Raw genomic sequence first — 23,792 nt, forward strand, 5'->3', positions numbered from 1 at the left:
ATAAATCCAAAATTGGTCTCCACGTGTTCCCCTTCTTCGGTACTAGGAACAGGCGAGAGTAAAATCCTAGGCCCCTTTCTGGCACAGGAACTGGCTGAATGGCCCCTATTTGGAGCAACAGAGAAATTTGCTTGTGAGCCTCTTTTCTTTGTAGAGGAGGAATGTCTGGCATGCCTTTGAAAGGAGGCAAGGTATGGAAATAAAACCTGTAACCGTGGTGAATGATATCCAAAACCCATCTGTCTTGGGTAATTAAATCCCAATTTTCTTTGAAAAGAGCCAGCCTTCCTCCCGTTTAAAATGCTCCCTCATGGAATGCAGAGTCTCTGAAAATGAAAAATCCTCAGGAGGAGAAGCTGAAGGAGTAGAATCATCCACATCAGAATCAGAATAAGGAGGATACTCCTGCAAGTCTTCAGCCGAAGACTCAGAAGACTCCGAACACTGCTCAAAACTCTCAAACTCAGGTTCCACCCTAGGCCTCTTATCAGGAGGGGGCATAGAACCTCTAATCATAGTAATCAAATCCTCTGCCATTTTAAGCATATGTTTCTTAGGCAAAGACCCTGAAGCACTAGGAGAAACCCCCACTGAAGTTAAACTTGGCCTGCCTCTCAAAGAAGCCTTGGAAACAGAAGGGGAGGCTCTAACCACCTTAGGAAGAGAGGGAAGAACAGCCACCTGAGAAGCCCCTTCAGCCTGGCCTACTTCCTGAGAGGACACATCCTGTAACAGTAAAGTCTCTCCCTGAGACTCCAAAGAAACTCCTGGCAGAACCTCCGGCTCCACTGAGCCTTCTAAAGAACCGACGTCCGGGACTGTCGGTTTTTCCACTCTAGGCTTTGCTGCTTTATCCTTGCGCTTTTGGCGAAGCGCCGGAGCATCCGACGGCATTTTATAATTACAACGCTTCCAAAAACTAACCTGGCACAGTCTAACCTTCTCTTAATAGTGCGTTTGTTAAATCTAGCACAAGAGCGGCATCCAACAACGTCGTGCACAGGCCCTAAACAAGGTATACACAAAGTATGGTAATCCCTATGAGGTATCTGTTTCCCACAAGAAATACAGTTATTCACTTTTTCTGACATCCGGTTAAATACTGAGGCAAGAAAAAACCAAAATATTCCCCAACGGGGTACTTAGCCAACTTTGATTCGGTCTGAAACTCTGACTTCAGAAACTTTCAGAACGCCAACCTGCACTCGCAAAACTGCTTCTGCATCGGACCATGCGGCAAAAAAGACTGAGGATATGACGTCGGTCATGCGCATTAGTACCCTGACGTACTGACGTCAGTCTAATGCGCCTTGACCGACGTCAGCCATATACTTTGGTATTCGGGCCGACTGGGACAGCGGACTACCCAATAGTTAGGACTGCAGCAATGTGGAATGAAGAACATCAGCACAAAGGGGGGGAGGGACCAATGTAAGTATCTTCTTCAGAGATTCCTTTATCACACACTCAGGCAGTATTACCAGCTTCCCTATTTCTTGGTCCATAAGAGAGGGCTGAAACTCTGAAAAGAGAAAAAGGAAAATGAAGGGACCTAAGGCCCAAAGTGGCTAAGGAAAATATCTTCTTTCATGCACATCTTTTAAACTGATTAGGCATTACTTCACTTACCTTTCAGTTCAGCAAACTGACTATAAAAAACAGAATAATTTCAGCTTTCAGAAAAAGAGGATCACCACCACAAGAAAAAAAAAACAAAATTACAACATTCTTCAAGACTTGCTATTCTTAAACCTCATATGTTCAAGCAAAGGGAAAGTAGAGTAGGTACCTCCATTGTAGGTTGTTTATGAAAGCAGTCATTGTCAGGGATTTCATGGTGGGACTAAAAGTATGCCAAACGGCAGACGAAAGATCTGGAACTGGGTCCAGAATCCATGGATGAAGAACTAAATGAGGCCACAGAAAGGGGAACCAGACTTGTCGAGGCCAGATGGGTGCAATGAGGATCACCTTGCTTCTCAACCTGCTGGCTTTCTTTAAGAAGCGGGGAATCAAAGGGAAGTGGGGAAAGGCACAGAGAAGACCCGGGGGACAATCAGGAAGGAAACCATCTTTCGGTGACTCCCCCCAAGGGGGAATTAGGGCAAAACAGCTGCTGCACTTCTTGTTTTGGGGTGATGCAAAGAGGTTGGAGCAAGGATGGCCCCAGTGATGGAAAATCTCCTTTGCCACTCTGGGACTGAGAGACCACTCATGAGGCAGAAGAATGCATCTGCTCAATCTGTCTGATATCATGTTTGAGCTTCCCGGGATGTGTGTTGCTATGAGAAAGTGGTTGGAGGAGATCACCCATTGTCACAGCCTGGGAGCTTCTTGACACAGGGGCTAAGATTTGGTTACTCCCTGTTTGTTGATGTACCAGACTACTGACATGTTGTCTGATTGAATTGCAATCGTTCCTAGAGGGAGGACAGATTGGAAGGCTTGCAATGCTAATAGCACTGCCCTCAGTTCTAGAACACTGATATGCAGGTTGGCCTCCATGGGGGACTAAGTGCCTTGATCTTTTCTTCCCAGATAATCCCTCACCCCATCTGGGAGACATCTGTGGTCACTATGGCCTTGGGATGAGGTGGGACAAAGGGGTAGCCTAAAAGAACTTCCTTGGATTCCGTCCACCAGGATAGGTACATCTTGCAAAGACTGGTGATTAGAATTGGGTACATCACTGGAAGGGTTAGGATGAACCACTGGGATTTTAGAAGCCATTGTAGTAGCTGCATGTGAAATCTTGCTAGTGGAACTAAGGTGATGGTCGCTGCCATGGAATCCAAAGCTTGAAGGACTAGAAGTGCAGGAGCTTTGTTGATGGAAAGAATAGCCTGCACTTGGGACTTTACTTTCTGTAGCCTGTGAAGAAGAAGGGAAATTACACAAGAGACGTTGTTCGGGTGAGCACCTATGAACACTAGATCTTGAGTAGGACTTAGGTGAGATGTTGACTGATTCACGGTAATGCCCAGATGAGTGAACAGGTGTAGGATGAAATCTGTTGCGTGAAGCAGTAGATGTATTTGGAAGCGGTGATGAGCCAGTTGTCTAGATAAGGAAACACCCAAAATCCATGCAGTCTCAAGTGAGCTGCTACTGTCACCAAACATTTGGTGAACACCCTGGGGGCTGTGGTGAGGCCAAAGGGCAGCATTCTGAACTGCAAATGACTGGCTCCTAGCTGAAAGCAGAGGAACCTTCTGGAGCGTCTGTCCATTTGTATGTGGTAATACACGTCCTGAAGGTCCACAGAGCACATCCAATTGTTCTCCTCTAAAAAGGGAAGTACAGACTGAACCGGGACCATTCAGAATTTCAACCAAACCTTGGAGATGGAAAGCGAACAAAAAGAACACCAAAACCAAACGAAAACGTTCGCATTCAGAATTTCACTTGCTGAACAAACTTGTTCAGAATGTGAGATCCAAAATTGGTCTCAAGTTCCCTGTTTTTTTTGGCACTAAAAAGTAAAATCAGGATCCTATCTGGTCTGGTGGGACTTCCGGGATGACTCTTTCTAGCAGCTTTTGAATCTCTACTGCTGCTTGGTCCCTCAGATTGGGTGCAACATCAGGGAGTTTTTGTTTTGATTTCAGAAGAAGAATGAAGGGAATATGGTAACCTCTTACAATGATCCTCTGTACCCAACCATCTGTAGTTATCTGTCGCCAGGCTCTTGAGTGCAGTGAATACCTTCCCTGACTGATTCCAGAAGTAAGCAATTGGGCCTCTTTTCATGAGCACTGATAAGACTGTCCAGAGAAAGAATCTCTGGAACCCTGGTTTTGCAGGCCACCTCTGCCATGGGGTCTGCATCTTCCATTGGAGCTCCCCCATCTGCCCTGAGGGGAGCCACCACCATGTGTGTCCTGAAAAGGCCCTTGGGATTTTTTTGAACCACATCTTGCTGCTCCTTTTATTCCTAGAGTAGGACTGTTGGGAGCAGAAAAACATATGCCCGCTGCAGATAGGGTCTTTCCATCTTTCTCACACCTGGCTAGAGTTTCCTTGACTTTGGGAGCAAATAAGGAAGATCCGTCAAAAGGAGGACTGATGAAGTAAGACTTAAAGGGCTCCGCAAACTCACACAAGTGCATCCAGGTATGACACCTAATGGCAACACCTGAACCTTTGCCCTGGTCATCCCTTCACCTGCATGAGCAATGAGCCTCATGGATGAGTTAGAAATAGACTCCAGGGTGGCTAGCTGGGAAGCCACTTTATCTTGGACCTCCTCAGACACAGCTCCTACTAGGGTATCTGATAACTCCTTGATCAGATCTCTTTGGAGTCTAGTGAAATGTGCCATAAAGTCAAAGTTCAAGGACCTTAAAGCGAAGGTTGATGAAGCACAGACTTGCTTTCTGAACCTGTCCATCACCCTGGACTCTCGATTAGGGGGATGAACAGTGAAACACTCTTCAGCTACTTCCTTCTTGGTGGCCACCGCCACCACCATAGCATCTGCTGGTAACCCTTTTGCCCAATGCTGGTGGTCCTTTGGAGCAGATACTATTTTGTCAGGTCTCCGGGGAATTGGCTCTATGGAATCAGGAGCCTTCAAAGCCTGAAGGAAGCAAGGGGGTTAAGGCAGATCCTGGAACCGAAGGGAAAAAGGCTGTCGGCACCAGAGCAGCTGGAACTGGAACCAGGGAGATCGGAGTCGGGGGGGGGGGGCTGTAATCCCTCAAAACAGATTAGAGGAGGAAAACGTAGTGAAATCCTGGGAGAAAATGCAACAACTCCATAAGGGAGAGGGGTCTGGGAAGAGACAGATAGACCCCTAGCCAACAGGAGCTGATTCACCAACCTCACGACATCGACTTCGGTAAGACTCCTGGAGAAACTGACAGATAAACTTGAGGTAGATTCTGGTCTTTCAAGGAAAGGGCTAGGGAGTTGTCCCATAAAGGGGTCAATAGAGGGAGAATACGTTGTCCTGGATATGTAAGCTATGCAAGATTTCTGCACCGATAGAGGTTCCAGTGTCTGTGGAAGCATAGATGGAGATGCCGGTACTGATCAGGATGTGAAAAATCGGTATCAAAGATGGCACCGAGACTTGTGGCGCCATAGAAGATGGTGCCAAGGACGTTGTTGGCTCTAAAAGTTTATGAACTTTAGCCTCGGCTCCATGGAAGCAGTAGGAGTGGAAGTCTTATGCTTTTTTGCCATCAGAACCAAAGGAGAAGTAAGTACCGAGTGGCCTTTTTTAGTTAAAGAATCAGATTTTGAGGGGGGACAAGTCTGTTTTGGATAAGGCCTCCTCAAAAGAGGACTTAATCAGTCCTTTTAGTATTTATTTTTATGTTCAGTCAAAGCCCGGGGTACTGAAAGCCTGAAAGATGGGACAGGCAGATAGCACAGTCTTGGGAAAGATGAGCTGGGCCTAAACAATAGACACAGAAAGAACGCTCATCGTAATTGGACATCTGACCGCAATCCTGGCACTACTTAAAACTTGTAATGCCTTTTGGTTTCTTGGCCATGTTGACAGGTCACCCAACAAAAGAGGTGTCAACAGGCATATATATATATATATATATATATATATATATATATATATATATATATATATATATATAAATAAATATATATAAAAACACACACACACTCACACAGACAAACAGAAAAGAAGAAAACTACCAACAATGGTAGGCTAAGTTACCTAAGGAGGTAGATAGCGAGGAAAAGAAACTACCAACAATGGTACTGGAAATTACTGACTGGTAAGAAAACACACTCACTCAACAGAAAAGTGAGTAGAAGGATAAAAAAAAATATATATATATATAGAACATTACACTAAAGATGAAAAATACAATAAAATTTCACTTAGCTGCGAGAGAAAATGGCTGACGCATCTTGTGACAGCAGCAGCAAATGAGATCTGAGGTAATATGGAGAGGGGTATTGTGAGTAGAGTCTTAGCTCGAGAGTTTTTGTTTGGCATGAGCTACACCATCTAACGACTGAGCTGGTTCTGAGGGTCGTAACCATATCCCAAAGGTAAAAAATAAATGAAGACTGACATCAGATCCTGAGATTTTCTGATGTACAAGAGAAACTGGAAGGAACAGACTGCATTAATTGTATGAAAACACAAATAAGCAACTAAACTAGAGCTCCACAGCAGTATTTGTTAACTGAGAGGGCACATCATTTGTATACGTCAAATCTGGCCAAAAGAAAGCTGCCAAGACAAATTTGCATAGATGCAAACATATCATAAGAAACAGCTGCTCCAGCCAAAAGTGTGTCACGAAAGAAAAGTATTAAAATTGGGGACAGCAGAGTGTTTTTGGAAAATTATTATTTTCTGCATACCAGGGTGAAGAGAAGTAAGTATATTGCAGCAATCAGGGAATGTTAAGAGGAAGATGTGAAATGTAAGTTGTTGTATCCTGCTCTCTTCAGAACTTATTTTCCTGGATGAAATATACATGTTCAGCCAACAAAAAAAGTGAGCTGGCAATAAGAAAGTGACTCTTGATTCTTATTTTTCTGACAATAAAAGCCCACAGACAGACCTTGCCAGTGTAACCTTCTCCACTGTTCCAAAGGAAAATGCTTGAACAACATTTCAAAGCACAGGAGCTGACTAGAAGAATCAGGAGTACCTTGAACTTCAGCCAACAACCACAAAAGTTCCACATGTACGGCAGGTGCTACAGCCCAAAACAGAACCAAGCTCAAAACAAAAAAGGTCAGCACTCACAAGACAGGTGATAACTGACTTTTATTCTTATTAAAATCAGTAAGCAATAAGCAGTCAACAGACCGGTTTAAGCCACAAGTCTTTATCAATGTATAACACCAACTGCAAATTAATTGTATTTAAATAGTAAAATATCACAGTCAGCAGACATATACCCACCAATCAATATTCAACATTATAAATGTTCATTTAAACCAGGTGAAAAAAGACAACCCAGTCTAACTATCCAGGTTTTTTCTTTGTTATTTAAAAAGTGCGCCATCCAGCTTTAAAGTTTCTATTCCCATGCACCTTGTCTATAATAATATATTTAAACTGGGCAGTAGAATGTTTGGCAGTATGTTTATATAATGCATTAGTACCATTCTTATTTCAAATATTACTAAGATGTTCCGAAATGTGTAATCTAATGGGTCTAGAAGTCTGACCAACATAGAATGCTGTACACGTACATACAGCTAAATATACCACCCAATCAGTATTACAATTAGCAAAAATCCTAACATTAAATACATGGGATGTATTTTTACTGGTGAATTCCTTTGTTTGACAAATATGTTTACAGAAAGAACAATGGCCAGATAGGAAGCATCCCACCAATATTCCACCATCCAATGTCCCTTGTATAGTATCTGTGAAAGATGATTTATGTTTATAATGATTAAAATATCCCCGCAAAGTTTTACCACTCCTAAAAGAGAAATGACATCTGGCATCCAAGATTATTTAATTGATCATCAGCAAATAAGATGTCCCATTGCTTCCATAACTAATGATGAATCTAATATTCCTATCAGTCATATCACTCAGAGTGATATTTCTACCATACCATTACTGAATGATAAGCAGTTGGCAGATGCAAGCAATTAATCATGAGGGGTCTTATCATTGTGTGCTGAGTGAAATGTATGAGGTACAGTGTAACTAACATTTCAAGGTGCACTGGCAAGCAGATTAGTGAAAAATAAATGAAGCTTGAAACTGTGGGAAGTGAATAATTTTACAAGTAGTCTCCCCAACAGCCTTAATACTTTAAAGCATTTAATATAACAGTGTACAATTTAGTTGATATTTTAAAGATAGCCAGTGGATTTTTTATTGAGGTAAAATCTAAGGTTTACTGGAAGCATACACTGTTTTTTACATGTGGAAAGCAAAAACGGAGAAAAAAGAACAGGAAGCAATCGGTATAAGTGAAAACTAAGGTTATAACATGTACTTTAACATAATTAGGATAGGTAATGCCTGTTGGTGCAGCTGTTAATTTGGACAACTGATCCCATATGGAGAAGTAAACTTCATTTTTTTAAATGTTTATAGTTTTGTGCCTTTGCTGTACATTAAAAATAGATGGGGATTCTGAAATTGGGTCTATATCACTTAATCGAATACGTGAATATTGAATGCTCATGAGTGAATATTCACATACTCGAAGTTTATGATTTTTTTTTTTTTTGCGGTACAGTGAAGGTCAGGATTTTTGCCCTTTCCTCACTGTAGTGCGATCACAGAGTACGAATACATATTTAGCGGGGGGCACAGCCTCCCAAAATACAGTTTTCGAGTATGTGAATATTCACTCATATGAGCGTTCGATATTCACTTATTCGATGAAGTGATATAGACACCTGAAATCTGTATAGATTTTTGCTCCACTGTTTCCAAAATTCTTAAAAATATGACATATATTCAAATGGAGATGAGAACAGCCTAGCAAACATTTGTGTGTGCGTGTAAGCTAAAAGCTGGAAAAATGCATTCAAAAGAAATGCCATTCATAATAGATTAAAATAATACCTTTCTATCAAAATGGCTATTCTGTCCATATTACCTTATAGGCAAAAAAAAAACGAATACTGACACTGAATTATATGAAGACCTTTACAAAGCAAAGAATAATGTTGCAGTTGACATATCTGGATAGAAATTAACATGTGAGTTTAACAAAAATGATTTCAGAAAAAAAAGGATTTTGTGGTGGACATTCAAGTTCATAGCAGCAGCAAAGAAAAAAGGAAGTAACACGGATTTGTTAGATGGATACAGGCAACTGAGAGGGCTAATTAGGTCAAGCAAAGCCATGTTTTTTAAGATAGCCTCCCAGGTGAAAGCTAATCATAAAGCATTCTACAGCTATGTCAGAAACCTCAAGGGCAGCACACAGCAATGTGCTGAACTAATGGTTAATGGTGCCACATTCACCAAGCCTAGGAATATAGCGAACATGTTAGCAGACAAATTCAGTTCTAAATTTTCCCTCCTCTCACTCCACCCATCCCCCCAAAAATACCCTCAAACATAACCCCTCCATCTATAACTAGGGATTGCATACTGGTTGCACTCACTAAAGCCAAGACCATGGCCTCAATGGGTGCCAATAACATCTGAGGACACCACCTGAACAGTCTAAAATATGATACATCAGGACCCCTGGTCATTATTCAACTATAGTCTTACAACAGACTTTGTGCCACATGAATGAAGGACTGTGACAGTCATACCCCTTCACAAGGGCAGACCTTTAACAGATCCTGGAAACTACAGACCCATTAGTCTGACTAGTCTTATTTGCAAAGTCATGGAAAGAATTATCACAGATATTATCAACAAGGACATAGGAGACCTCCAGAAACTGGATCCATCCCAGTTTGGCTTTGCCAAAGGAAGGCTATGCTTACTGAATATGGTGGACTTCTTTGAAAAGGTCACTAAGGCAATGGATGAGGGGAAAATGGTGCACACTGTCTACCAAGCTCTGGTTGGAGCATTTGAAACAATACTCCACTCAGGCCTCGTCAACAAACTTATGGAACTAAGTACAGTAGTTACCCCTTTATAACACAATGGATTGTTGGCTGTCTCACTGATCGGACCTAAGAGGTAAGAAAAGGTGAAGCTACCTCCACAAAGAGGTCAGTCACCAGTAAGAACCCGCAGGGCTCTGTGCTAGGCCCATTCCTCTCTGGTACTTCTCAGATGTCAAAGCCAATGTCAAATGCTTCGCGGCTAACCAAGTTCAGAGAAGACTGAAAACTGGGAGCAGTTACTGGATTCCCTCCAAGACAAGAACACCCTTCATGAAGGTCTAACACAGGCAAATGCTTGGTGCCAAAACCATGGCTTAAAACTCAATTCCAAGAGATGCATTATAGTGCCTTTTGAGAAGCCTGCCACTCCAGGTAACAATGTCATCAATAAAACACCCTCAGTTGATTCACTAGTCAGGAATCTGGGAACTCATGTAGATAAATAATAACCTAACCTTCAATCACCATGGGTCCAAGGTAGTAAGAAAACCGTTCTGTGTTGCTCAACTTATAAGCAAGAACAAAACACTGAGGTCCAGAGAGGTCATCATACTACTGTACTTGGCCCTCACCAAACCCATCACAGAGTATAATGTGCCCAACCAGACACATGCCACAGCTGGAATGTCTACAAATGTTCCTTACAAAATGGATACAGGGAGTAAACACAATGTTTTAAACTGATTGCCTCAAAGCCCTGTCTCTTTATTTTGGTATCATACAGCCTTCTGAGAGGTGATTCTTTGCCTGTCATACAGGAATGGAGAAAGGAGATTCTGCTGATAGGGATGACTGCAATTAGTGATATAGACAATAAGCAAGAGGGGGTTGGAATTTATTGGAGAAAACTGGCAAAGGAACCATTGTACTGGGAGCAAATAACTAGAGAGGGAGAGGTAATAGAATGGGAAGAGGCCAAGAATTTATCTGGACTGCAGGTTAGAGATTGCCTTCCCTATCAAGGATTGATATCAGAGTATAGGCAAATAAAAAGAAATGGGGGATCCTAAATGAAAGTCCACTGGTAGAGTTTTTAGTAGAATCTAGAATAGAAGCTGCCATTAAAATAAGGAATAATTAATAGAGCATATCAAATATTGCATGACAACTATAATAATCAATCACAGGAGGCTAGAAAGGATTGGGAAGAGAAACTGGATAAGCAATTCACAAAGAAAAAATGGGAGGATATAGGCATGTCTCCCAAAAAATGCAACAAAATCTAGATTTAGGATTTTTCTTGGAAATGTTTACATATATATTTCTATACCCCAAGAAGACTCCAGAGAACATTTTCCTCAGGTAGACAGCAAATGTTAGAGGTATTATGGGGAAGAAAGAGGTAAATGGAACATATTTTATGGAAGTGCAGTGGGTTGTCGGACTATAACGATTCCCTGCGGGATGTACTGTTGGAGATGCTGGATGGGTAGATTGGTCTAACGAGGGAGATGATTCTTCTGAGCTATGATACAGAATCGTAATTGCCTACACATGGTAAGGCCTTACCATGTCCAATTATGGTGGCCGACAAAAAAAGCAATTACTAGAAAATGGAAATCAAAATCTAAACCAACTATAGTAGAAGTAGTGAATATAGAAACAGAGATAAAACAACTGGAACTGAGATCTTTACAAAAGGGTAGGAGGAAACTACATATGAAGAAATGGGAATTGTGGGACAATACATACAGGGGAGGAATAAGGTTTAAAAGAAGGCTGGAATTAAATGAGCTATGTAGTGTTTGAAATTGAGTAGTTAAGTGAGGTATAATGTTTGCAACTGAGAGTGCGTCAGTATGGTTTGTGATGCAAAATGTTTGCAACTAGGATTGTGTCAGTGTGGTTTGTATTCACTTATATAAATTTATGATTGCTTATGCTGTAAGAGATGATTTAATAAAGATGCTTCTTGCTTAAAAAAAGGGTCAGGAATTGAATAATTTATGTAATTTTTCCTAGGTTATATTATATATAGCAATATATGTGAAGTATAATGTTTGTTGACGTTAATTTGCTAATACAGTTTGATTATTTTTGTATAAATCTAAAACTGCCTGTGTCACAAGTGATAATTCAATAAAGGTGCATTTAAAAAACAATTAATAGCCAAGATAAGAACAGATTATATAAAATTTGTGATTTATAATCATTCTATACAGAAGTCTCCAGGAACAGATGGCATTCCTGTGGAAGTTTTGGAGTTCGGAAGGGAAAGAAATGATGAAGACCTAGAAGGTTTTGTTTAAGTGGATTTCACAGGGGGTAGAGGTGACTACAAGTATCTTGGAAGAAATCTGTGGTGGTGGCTGTATTATCCAAAGAGGATAAGGACCCTTCAGACCCAGCTTCATATAAACTCATTTCAATTTTAATCCATGATTATGAAGTGTTTGGAGAATGGAAATGATGTTGGCAAAAGTGATAAATATGGATTGATGTGTTTTTGTGGACAGAAAGCAAATATCTATCAACATTAATAGAACAATGATGATCCAGAGTGAAGCAGAATGCAAGAAAGCACTACTGTTGTCAATGGATCTTGATGGAAAGAAAGCATTTAATAGAGTCATCTGGGATCTTATGAGTAAGGCAATAACAGCATTTGCATTCTTTAATAGAAAAAGAGAGCCAACTACTAGGATATAAGAAGGGCTTGGGGCAAAAATTAAGATGAGAGGCTTTCCTCTTCGATAAGTTGAAGAACAAGACAGAGATGTCCTTCGTCCCCCCTTTGCTATTTACTTTTTATTGAGAGTAAGTGACAAATAAATTCAAGGATATAAATGTTATGGGTAATCAAGACAATTCTGCATTATTTACAGATTATAATTTTTTGCACTTGATAAATCCAGAAAAGGACATTTTGGTATTGTGGATCATTTTGAGACAATTTTATAGCCCTAAAAGGCCTAAATTAAGATAAAACAAAGACTACATCAATAAACTACGTACCCACAGATGAACTGGTGCAGCAATACCCATACTTATGGGGATATGATAAGCTGAAATATTTAGGGTGTCTTGTGTGTCTGTGGACTACAAAGGATTCAGTTATGGCAATGAAGGACATATAGGAAGACACTAAACAAAAGATAAAACTGAGAAACGGAAAGCTCCTGATTAAGGCTATGGATACTATGATAAAAGCAGTGAAATATTTTAGTTCTTTAGTTTTACATATAAATCAGGCATGTTTTTATCAACCAGAGGAGAAGTTGTGAACGACAACAAATAAACAGATGAAGGAATTTACTTGGGAGAGAAAGTGGGCAAGAGTTAATGGAATTAATTTGATTCTTCTCAATGAACAAGGTGGTTTATGATTACCCAATATAAATGGATACTTTAGAGCTATGCAGTTAAGGCTAATACAAATAGCATAAGCAGAAGTTTATAAAGCAAAGTGGAAAGGGATGATGATAATGAAACAGAGGGAAGGGAGTTCTAGGAATAAGGCTAGAGAAGGATTTAGGCAGCAGGTCTTTAAGGAAAATAACCATACAGAATATTATTGTTATAGAGTATTAGAAAGTATTCTACAAACTAAGCCAACATGGGAATGCCAGAAAGGAGATTTTATAAATAGGTATGGTTGTAAACAGAAGTAAAGAAAATGAACAAGGGAGAGCTGGAGAAAATTAGCAAAGAAAACAAGGTACTGGGAACAAATAGAGAGGGAAAGGTAAAAGAGAAGGATGACGCCAAGTAGAAGACTGAACTGCAAGTTAAAGACTGCCTTCCCTAGCAGGGACTGATAACAGACTATAGGCTAACTGAAAGGGATAGGAGAGTGCAGAGTGAAAAAATTGTACTGGTAGAGGTATGGTAGAATTAATATAGCATATACAATCTTGTATGATACCTACAAAATCAACCAAGAGGAGATTAGAAAAGACTGGAAAAAGAAAATGGAAAGTCGATTTAGAAAGAAACACTGGGAGGCCATCCATATGGCTACCAAGTTTTCAACAAAGTCCAGAAGGTTTGCTATTTTTACTTGGAAGCATTTGCATAGGCATTTTTATCACCCACGATGACTTCAGAGAATTTTTCCTTAAATAGACAGGAAATGCTGGAAGCATAAAGGGAAAGAGAGAGGAAATTGGAAACATTATTTGGGAACATAAAATGGCTTATTTTAAAACATTCCAACAGAATACTTTGCCAGAAATGCTGGGGGAGCAATGGTTGTAACTAAGGAAATTATTCTTTTCAGCTGAGACACAGGATCTGAATCACCTAGGCATAGTAAAGCCTTACTTACCAAATGTAATGGTACTGACTACTAAAAAAATAATTTACAAGAAAATGGAAATCAAAATCTAAACAAAATTTAATTGAAATAGCGAATACTACGAAGGACATTAAAATACATGGAAGAGCAATCCCTACAAAAGGGAAGCAGCAAATCTGAATTTGTGGGAACATTACATGCAGGACAATGTTCAAGAGAAGAAGTGAGGTTTAAGGGAAGACATGAATTGAGCAATTTACATAACATTGGAATGAACAATAATTGTTACAAAAATGGACATGTACATTGTGTGAAAATAATAAAGAAAAAGTTTGTTATGGTTGGTTTTCTTTTCTATTAATGTATGTGTATGTATGTAGAACATTGCTTAAAATGTGATTTAATGAAGACGTTTAAAAAAAGAATGTATAATTGTTTTAAAAAAAGCAATGCACAACCATTTTAACAATCTTTCTGGTTCATAATTTAGGTAGAGTCACTCTGCCAAATACCAGACAAACTGTTACTTTTAACTTTTGAATCTCTATAGTTGCTTGTTCCCTTTGACTTGGTGGAATGTCTGGGATGTTTTTGACATTTGGGATGGGAAGGCAAAAAGGTATGGAGTAACCTCTGGATATTATGCTTTGTACCCACTTGTCTCTTGTGATCTCTTGCCAGGATTCTGGGTACAAAGACAGCCGACCCCCGACTGCCACCAAAGGAGGGCAGGCAGCCCTCCTTTCAGGAGTGCTAGAGAGGTCGGCCACGAAAGGAATCACGGTCACCCTGGTTTTGCGAACCCCCTCTGCCACGTGGATGGCGTCTGCCATTACTACATACCTCCCCTGCTCCTGGGGGAGGTTTCACCTTCTGCATCTTGAGAAACTCCCTGGGATTTCCTGAACCACATTTTTCCCCCCTTCTGACTCTTGGGGTAGGGTCTAGTAAGTATGGAAAAATGTACTCCCAACGGCAGAGAGAGTTTTCCCTTCCTGCTTGCATCTGCCGAATGTCTCTTAGTTTGGGTCCAAAAAGTGAGGAACTATTGAAAGAGGCATTGAAAAAGGTAGACTTAAAAGGCTCCGCAAAGTGACACAATTTATCCAGGAGTGTCTCCTTAGGGAAACTCCTGAACCCGCTGCCCTACTCGCTCCATCCGCTGCATAAGGGATCAGTCTCATGGAGGAGTTCACTACAGAGTTTAAGGTGGATAGCTGAGAGGATACCTTATCTGAGACCCCTGAAGCTAGTGTACCTTGAAGAGCACCTCTTAACTCTTTCAGGAGATCTCTTTGAAGTCTCGTAATGTGTGTCAGGTAATTCAGCGATCTAAGGGCAAAAGTCATTGATGAAAAAATACGCTTCCCATATCTGTCCATCGTTCGAGACTCCTTGTTCAGTGGATGGACAGACGAGGACGTTTCGGAAAGTTCCTTCTTAGTTGCTGCTGGCACCACCATAGCATTACAGGGACAGCTTTTGTGAGAAATTCCTTGTCTGTTGGAGCTGTAATGAACTTATTTGGCCTCCGGGGGACCAGTTCCATAGCTTCTGGCGACTCCCATGCCTTTCGACTAACTAGTTCTATGAGTTCGTCGAAAGGTGGAGACACCCAGGTGGCTGAAGGTTGAGATCCAAAGGCCTTCAGGTACACTGACTCCTCATCAGAAGGGCTAATGGGTTTCCAGCCATCTCTCTGTTTAAGGATTTCTAGGATATCCGCAAAGGAGATAACCTCAGAGGCGACCATGGGGACCCTTCTGACTCCTCGAGGTCAGTGCCCGAGGTGATTGACTTGTCTGGGGAGTCCAGGTGCTTCCTCTTGCACCAGTGTCTTCTGGGGAGCCTCCTCAAAAGGGTATTCTGGAGAGGTCTCGGAAGAGTGACGTTCGCCTGATGGGGCATCCTGAGGCCCAGAATCTCTGCTGTCCTATGGCTGGGGAGGTGCAGAGACAGAAGCTGGTACTTGAGGGGGAAGAATGTCAGAGCCTTTGTGTAGAGCTGTATGGGAAGACAGCACACTCCTCATCAGCTCAAAAGCCCCTCTCCCTGATCCATGGACACCTCTGGTTCCAAGAAAGTAGAGGAGACCCCACAGAGCCAAGGGGGCCAGCTCTGAAGCTGACGTAGGAGCTGAGCTCACCTGCGCTGAGGACCCGAGAGGCAAGCTCAGAAGAAAAACGTCTTGGGTCCGAGTGTCCCCTCCGGACCTGACTGATAGCTTCGGCTCCCAGACATCTCAGAGCAGACAACAGGTCTGAAATGCCCATAGTGGGTCTCGGCACCGAAGAGGTTCTGGGCATTCTGGCTCCGATGTTCCAGATTGGCTCAGAGGAGGAATCGACGTGGATGAAAAGGTCTTCTCTGGCTTCGAAATCGACTGGGTTGGAGTAGACAGGAGTTTTGCCAGCGTTGGCATCTTCAGCAGTCTATGCACCACCTGTCCACATCGTCATCTGACAGGCTTCTGGAGTTCCTAGAGGAAAGGGTTGGTGAGCAAGATCTCTGTAAAATGGGAGATCGCAGAGTAGGAAAGACCAGTAACAATTCAGGCGACTGATTCCGAATCAGAGTCTCTCTCAGCTCCAAACGCGTTGGCGCCAAGGATGTTGATTTGTCTGATCCAGTAGGGTCTGGCTCTGATGGAGCTGTCTTTGCTATCTTCCCTGGCAGTTCCAAGTGGGTAGAAGAAGATCTCTTGGCAGGTTTGTCAGTTTCGGCAGATGGGGACTTGGACTCACTGGAGGTGCTCTGACCTTCTAAGGTTTCAAAAAAAGGGGTCTTTAGAAGTCCTCTTACAATCAACTTGTTTTTCTGCTCTAGTAAAACCCTAGAGCTAAAATCAATGGCAGAAAGTACACGACTCTTGTAGGCGGATGGCTCCAAGACAGTACACGCATATACTATTGTCCACTGGTTATGGACATTTTCTGGGAGCATTTCTGACACTTCTTAAAGCCAGATGGCTTTGATTCCTTTTAAACCTTAGACATTATCACACAGTGAACACAATTACATTTTATACTAACTGCAAACTAATACCACACTGTAAATATACTAGTTCAAACAACACTCTAAGAAGACATGTAAATATGTATATATATGCACACCACACACTAACATGCCAAATCCAAGGATTTCAGAAAAAAACACAATACACCTTTAACGATTTGCAGAGGAAGGAAAAGGAAGGGAAGGAGCTTTGCCCTCTAAATTAAATGGGCAATAGAGAAGCTAACTACCAGCTTAGAGGAAGGAAAGGAACAACAGTTTGTTGGACACACTTCTAACTTAAAGAGTGTGCCCACAGAAAAGTTTAACGAAACTCTAAAACACAGTTAGAAAGTTCAGGCGGGATAGGCGAAAGGCCTGACAAAAAGAGCAATGGCCAACCACAAACACAATAATGGCTAAATATGTGCAAACACGCACACCGACAGAGAAATAACTCACTAAGGAAGCTATATAACTAGCTAACTAACTATATAAGCAAAAAACTAGAATAAAGACATTTTTTAGAAAAAAGTTCAACACTTAGCTATGGCCAAGATGAACAGCCTCCAATCTGTTTAGTGGCAAATAAGACCTGGGGAACTACACCAGTGCATGATGGGATAGGGATTCAGCCATGAGCCAAGTGGAAGTCTTCGAGCTTTAGTATACAGCAGAGTCAGAACCGGTGATCGGTTCCAAACCCCAACCAGTAAGAATAAAGGTGAGATAGGACAACATAACATCATCAGTTTCCATTTAAGGAATGACTATGGCTCTTCCCCCTTTTTGCTCAGAAAACGGTTAAAAAGTTTTAGAGAAAAAGTACAACAGGTTACAGTCCAGTCTACACTGGATTTCATCAGCCTGACAGTTTTCACAAATAAGGAGTCATCTAATGGGGAGCTGAAATAAAAGTAAAGTCTCATTATCTCTGTCCCTCTCACAGACAATGACCTTTCAGTCTTCAAATCCCTCTTCCCAAGACAATAAGGGGAAGGAGACCTTCCTCTCCACTTAGTTCAAAGACAAAGGCTTCATGTGTTCAACCAGCATGCAAGGTATCAAGTTTGCATCACGCAAGCTTCTAAGGGGAACAAAGAAAGTGGTGCTTTGTTTTAACAGGTACGTAAGAAGGCTAGCATGGACATCACTCCACTACTGTGATTTGATGCAATTAGATTTGACAAAGTCAGCTTTCGATGACTAATGCATTCAATGCTTTCATCTCGACGAACTGACATTCGATGTTTTAGTCATTCAATCTTTCAACTTGAACTCATGTGTGGGATCCTCCTCTACCCTGACTCATGAGGAAGCTTGGGAGGGGGGGACTCATCAGTTCTGAGTACAACCTCACAGGAAGCAACAGGAAACATGGTCTGTTTCAAGACAGAAGGTGAGATGCAATGCAGCCCCATGTGCCCAAACACAGGTGAGCTAATGAAGACAGTCAGAGATATAACACTTGGATGACTGTGCTGGGGATATACCTGCTGCACCTTTTTGTCATTAGATGACTATGGGAAGATATTCATCATCGCTCTGTTCTATAAGAAATTCATGACTTGCAAGAGACAAGAATGTAACCTTGCATGAGGACACTTCATGAGGAGGTATCTGACTGCCTTATTCTCCACTCAGGACATGCATGGTATTCAGATTATACTAGCGGACCCTCTTTGCCAGTCCCTGTAATTTACAGCCCTCCAATATACTGCTTTAACAAATACAATGCAGGTCTCAAGCTTTTCCATTCTCCTGCAAGTGGACAGAGTGAGACAGGCAGCACTTATTGAAAAGCTTTGGGTAATGCTCCCTTCTCAGGCAGAAGAAAAAGTGCTAGTGTGGATCAGGCTTTATAATACGTATGTTTGTGGTGAATGGGAGACGCACAAAAAAGGCCTAGCAATCCACTTCTATTCCTTACTTGTCTAGTAAACTCTGTGGATGGACACAGCTGTTCACAAGGTTGCTATGAGATTCAGATGCGACAACAACGCTGGATGGATAAATTCCTAGTTTTGGTTTAATGTTCCTCTTACACTGTAGTCATGAAAAAGAACTGCCCTTATATTTTGGATATTAGGTGAAAGCAGTTCCTAAGAAAGACAAGGCTTGGAAGTAACAGGATTAGAATAACTCAGTTTCTAACATCTTCTGATAGTGCTATATCATCTAGCAGCAGGATAAGATTTTAAACAAGGTGGTTACTCATCAACCAGGCTATCAGTTTACAAATAAAAAAGTCTGTACACACAACAGCATTTTATTGCTGTACGTGTAGAAGCCAAAATGAAAAATAAAATACTGGGAAATATAAATAAATTAGTCTTCTCAATCAAATAAACTTACACAACTCTGCTACATACATGCAAACTCTTTTCAATCAACAGAAGCAACAAAGTACACACTTCAACAGCCACTAAAAAATAAAGACAAGTTCAGGTTATGTAACCATCTACAGCTATGAACTTTAAATAGCTCTCAAAACAATAAGGAGAAAATCTGTAAACCTTAAAGGTAGTTGACAAGAACGGGAGAGTTAACGATATAAAAGCAGCAGAAGGATGTATTAGCCAATTGATCCTGTGATAGTATATGAATCCATGCACTATCCAAGAGGCTCCAGCCCTGCAAATAACAGTACTAGGGATTTCCAGGAAGTAATGACAATGAAGTACTTTGACACACAGAGCACTGCTGCCTCTACTTGACAACTACAGCACGCAACAACTCAAGCAGAAAAAGCTCCCAGCTCCCAGATGGGAAAATTTTAGGACTACAATGTTTCATCCAGTTAATGAAGAACAAAAACAATTTCAGCCTTCAATCCCACATGTACTGACTTCTGACTGAAAACAGAATGTAAACAAAAATGAATGAATACATAAACCTCAGCAAACAGCTTATAACAGTTTTTCTGCTAGTATGTATAAGCATAAATTCAAAATAAGAAAAAAATTGCATTCTTTAAGGGGGAAAAGGAGATCAACAAAGTTACCTTGGGAACCAAGTACTGTTCATCAGTGCTAGCTATCACGTATGCCTCTGCACGACCGAGCTCATTCTGTGGAAAATGAGCATTCATTTCATCACCATCAAAATCAGCATTGTAGGCCTTACAGCTGGCATAATGTAGCCGCAAAACTTTCTCGCCTGGAAGTATTCTGGCCCTATGGGCTTGAATGGATGGCCTGTGAAGGGTTGGCTGACGATTCAATAAAAGGACATCTCCATTTTTAATGTGTCGATATACCTGGAAGGATATTAATTTTATCAATTACGTTATTTACAACACAAAAAAGAAACAACAAATAAATTATGAAGTTTCAGTTGGATTTATTTACTTATTCAAACAAAACACAGTAAACTACCTAAGCTCACAAGGTTTTCTGAATGATACTGTTCTCTTTCTGTATTTAAAAAAAAAAACGTTCAGCGTTTCTGTAGCTGCTAGCTTCTTCAGTATAGCCACTTCACATTATGCTAAATTTTCCACTTTACAATCATGTACAATCAAAACCTGACCAAGCAAAAGTAAAAGGGCAGTACTAACACAAGTTTTATTTGATTCTTTTTTTTTAAACAAGAAACATCTTTATTAAATTATCACATATGACATTGGCACTCATACAGTTACATAAATGAAAACAAACCATATTGACATAATTTTAGTTGCAAACATTATACTCCATAAACCATACTGACATAACTGTAGTTGCAAACATTATACATTGCTTATAATCTATCAAGTCATTGTCAGTCAACATTACATACCTCACTCAGATCTTGCCTTCTTTTAAACCTCACTCCTCCTCTGTATGCACTGTTCCCACAATTCCCATTTTTCTTATGCAATTTGCTTATACCCTTTTCTAAGGATCCCAATCCCAGCTGTTTTATCTCTGTTACTATATTCACTACTAGTAGTAATGTTGGTTTAGACTCCGATTTTCATTTTCTAGCAATTGCTTTTTTGGCAGCCAAAATAATTAGACTCAGCAAGGCCTTACCTATGTATAGGCAATTCTGATTCTGTATCATGTCTCAAAAAAATCACGTCCTTGGTTACACCAATTTGCTCACCCTGCATCTCTGAGAGAGCAGTCTGCAGAGAATCCTTAAAGTCTGACAACTCATTGCACACACAGAAAATATGTTCCCACTTTCTTCCACAGTGTACCTCCAACATCTGCTGTCTACCTGAGGAAAAATTCTTTGGAGTCTACTTCGGGTATAAAAATACATATATAAACACTTCCAATCAAAGATCCTAAATCTTCTAGAATTTGTTGCATATTTAGGTGACATACATATATCCCTCCATTGTTTCTTTGTGAATTGCTTATCCCATCTCTCTTCCCTATCCTTTCTAACCTCCTCTGAGTCTTATAGTTATAATGCAACAATCTGTATGCTCTACTAATTATTCCTTTTTTAACAGCAGCTTCTATTCTAGATTCTACAAAAAATCTTTATCAATTTTGGTCTTTCCCTCAGGATCCCCCTATTTCTTTCTCTTTGCCTATACTCTGATATCAATCCTTGCCAGGGAAGATGATCTCTATCCTGCAGTCCAAAAATACTGGCCTCTTCCCATTCTATTACCTTTCCCTCGCTAATTATTTGCTCCCAATACCTTGGTTATTTTACCAGTTTTGTCCAATAAATTCCAGCTTGCTCTTGCCTATCTTCTGTATTCCTAATTTCAGTCATCCCTATTGGCAGAATCTCCTTTCTCCATTTCTGTGTTGGTTAGTTCTTATAATACTTTCACTACTTTATGAATAGAATATTCTGCATGGTTACTGTTATTCTCCTGAATGGTCTACATCCAAAATCCCAGTGTCTCCTTGTTTCTTGAGCTTACTCTGTTCCACCATCAGCATCCTTTTCCACTTTGAATTATAGGTTTCTACTTATACTATGTGCAGCTGCCTTTACTGTGTAGCTTTGAAATACCCCTGCAAATCGGGTAATCTTAAACTGCCTTGTTGAACTGGAAGAATCAGCTTATCCCACTTGACCCTTGCCGTCTCCCCCTCCCATATAAAATCCTTCAGCTCTTTATTAACTGCTATCCACAATTTCTCCTCTGGTTGTTTAAAATATGCCTGACCTGCATATAAAGCTAAAGGGACTAAACATTTTAACTGCTTGTATCTGGCTATCTATATCCATAAAACACAGCTTTTGATTTCTGTTTTTGTATCATCTTTCGTTTAGTCTCTTCTCACATATACTTAGCTGTCACAACAGAATCCTTTTAATCCATACTCCTAAGTACTTCATTTTATCATGTCCCCATAAATATGGATATTGCTGAACCAATTTGTGTGTGGGTATATAATTTACAGCTTTTGGCTTTGTTTTAGCTTCATTAATTTTGTATCCCAAAAAGATCTGAAAATGCCTCAAAATGTTCCACAACACTGAAATGTCCTTTTCCTGGTTTTACCAGGTATAAAATAAGATCTGCAAATAGTCAGCTTTTTTTGACTACCATACCAATTATTATCCTTGAATTTGAGTATCTTATTTTCTAAGCCAATGGTTCTAAATTTAGTGCAAACAAGAAAGGGGAAAGAGGACACCCCTGCCTGGTTCCTCTGCTCAAACTTAAATTATCAGAGATGAACCCACTCACAATACACAAATCGCCTAATTTGTCCCCTTAAACCTTATGTCTCCCCCTGACGCTTATTCTGCATGTTTTGTTCCCACAAATTTCATTTTTATGAAATCTGGTCATTCCTGTTCTACAGATCCCACTACCAGTTATTTATTTCCTTTACAATATTCAGAGCCTCCATTATGTTAGACTTTTGATTTCCACTTCCTAGTAACTGCTTTCCTGGTAACAAAAGAGAATCAAACTTAGCAGGGCTTTACATGTTCTTGATTGTTTTTATCATTAATGTACTTGAACTCATGTTGCATGTTAAACTGTAATGAATAAATGCACTTGTTAAAATTAACTAGTCATCAAATTTGAGGAACAAACACAGGAACGGAAACTATGTCAACAGTATCAAATGGCAAACTATCCTCAGCACAATCATATTACAAAAACACGAAGCAAATTGCTCTCCGTCACTGAAGGGATGACAAGTCTAGGCAGAGAGCAGAAGGGAGGGGTGGTGCAGGCTTTTTTTCATCACAGTACTACTGTACATTGGGGCAAAGAAAATCATGATTTCTGAGGGCTATTCATTCTTAATTATGAACCTAAGACTGTTATCCAGTACACATTCTTTCTTCTTCTATAAAATTCATGGCACTATGGTACAAGCTTTGCTTTATGTTCTTGTTGTTTTAGTCAAGCCCAACATGACACTTAATAAGACACTCTAAGCTGGAAAAAAAAGGATAAGCAGTTAAAGAGCATACTTATAAGGCCTTCAAAGTTTATGTTTCATTCAGGCAGTCATCTAAAAACGGGTGAATTCCTTTTAGTGTCAGGTGGATAAATACTACCAGGGGTGCCTAGATTTTTATGAAATAGTACAAAAATCAGAAGGCAAGGAAATAGCTTTAGATGTTTCAAGAAAATCATGGGCATAGTAAAATTACCAAAAGGCAATAAAATAAACAAATTTCTTGTGACACTTCCATTCACTAATATGAATGTATGAATCCTGCAAGTCCAAAGCCAATATCCAGTGGCAATGTTCAGACCTAGTAGGTGACTGCAGCAAAGAGCCTGTTAAGGATTTGAGAACAGGACTTCAGCAATGTCTGAGTTAAAAAAACAACAACTTTTTTTTCCCCCAAATACCAAGTAGCAAAAGCTATCCCACTTGGATACACACAACTTTGCTCTACTTGCCTCTTGAAAGAGGAGTACAAAAATCACTCCATGCATTATCCATACAATCATTCGGCTGTTGGTAAAGGCACGGCAGCTTATTCTAACTCTTATCCTGTACTTCCACCATCATCAGCTGCATAGCTGGAGGGAACCTTCTCAGTACGATGATGTCAAGTCTTATACTTGAAATGATCACATTAAAATTAGTAA

General features: G+C 40.4%; 1 protein-coding gene across 1 annotated transcript in view; it reads right to left on the minus strand.

The window, feature by feature from the left end:
- The window catches only part of POLR1A (RNA polymerase I subunit A), a 2,269,619-nt gene that overhangs the window by 1,448,170 nt on the left and 797,657 nt on the right, over positions 1–23,792 (minus strand). The window contains exon 13 of the mRNA XM_044062330.1: positions 19,773–20,027. Within this exon, the coding sequence (XP_043918265.1) occupies positions 19,773–20,027 (255 nt within the window). The remainder of the gene's footprint in view (positions 1–19,772; positions 20,028–23,792) is intronic.

Source organism: Protopterus annectens, chromosome 2.part1 (assembly GCF_019279795.1).
Source record: "Protopterus annectens isolate FY-2018-M chromosome 2.part1, PAN1.0, whole genome shotgun sequence".
Classification (NCBI taxonomy): Eukaryota; Metazoa; Chordata; order Ceratodontiformes; family Protopteridae; genus Protopterus; species Protopterus annectens.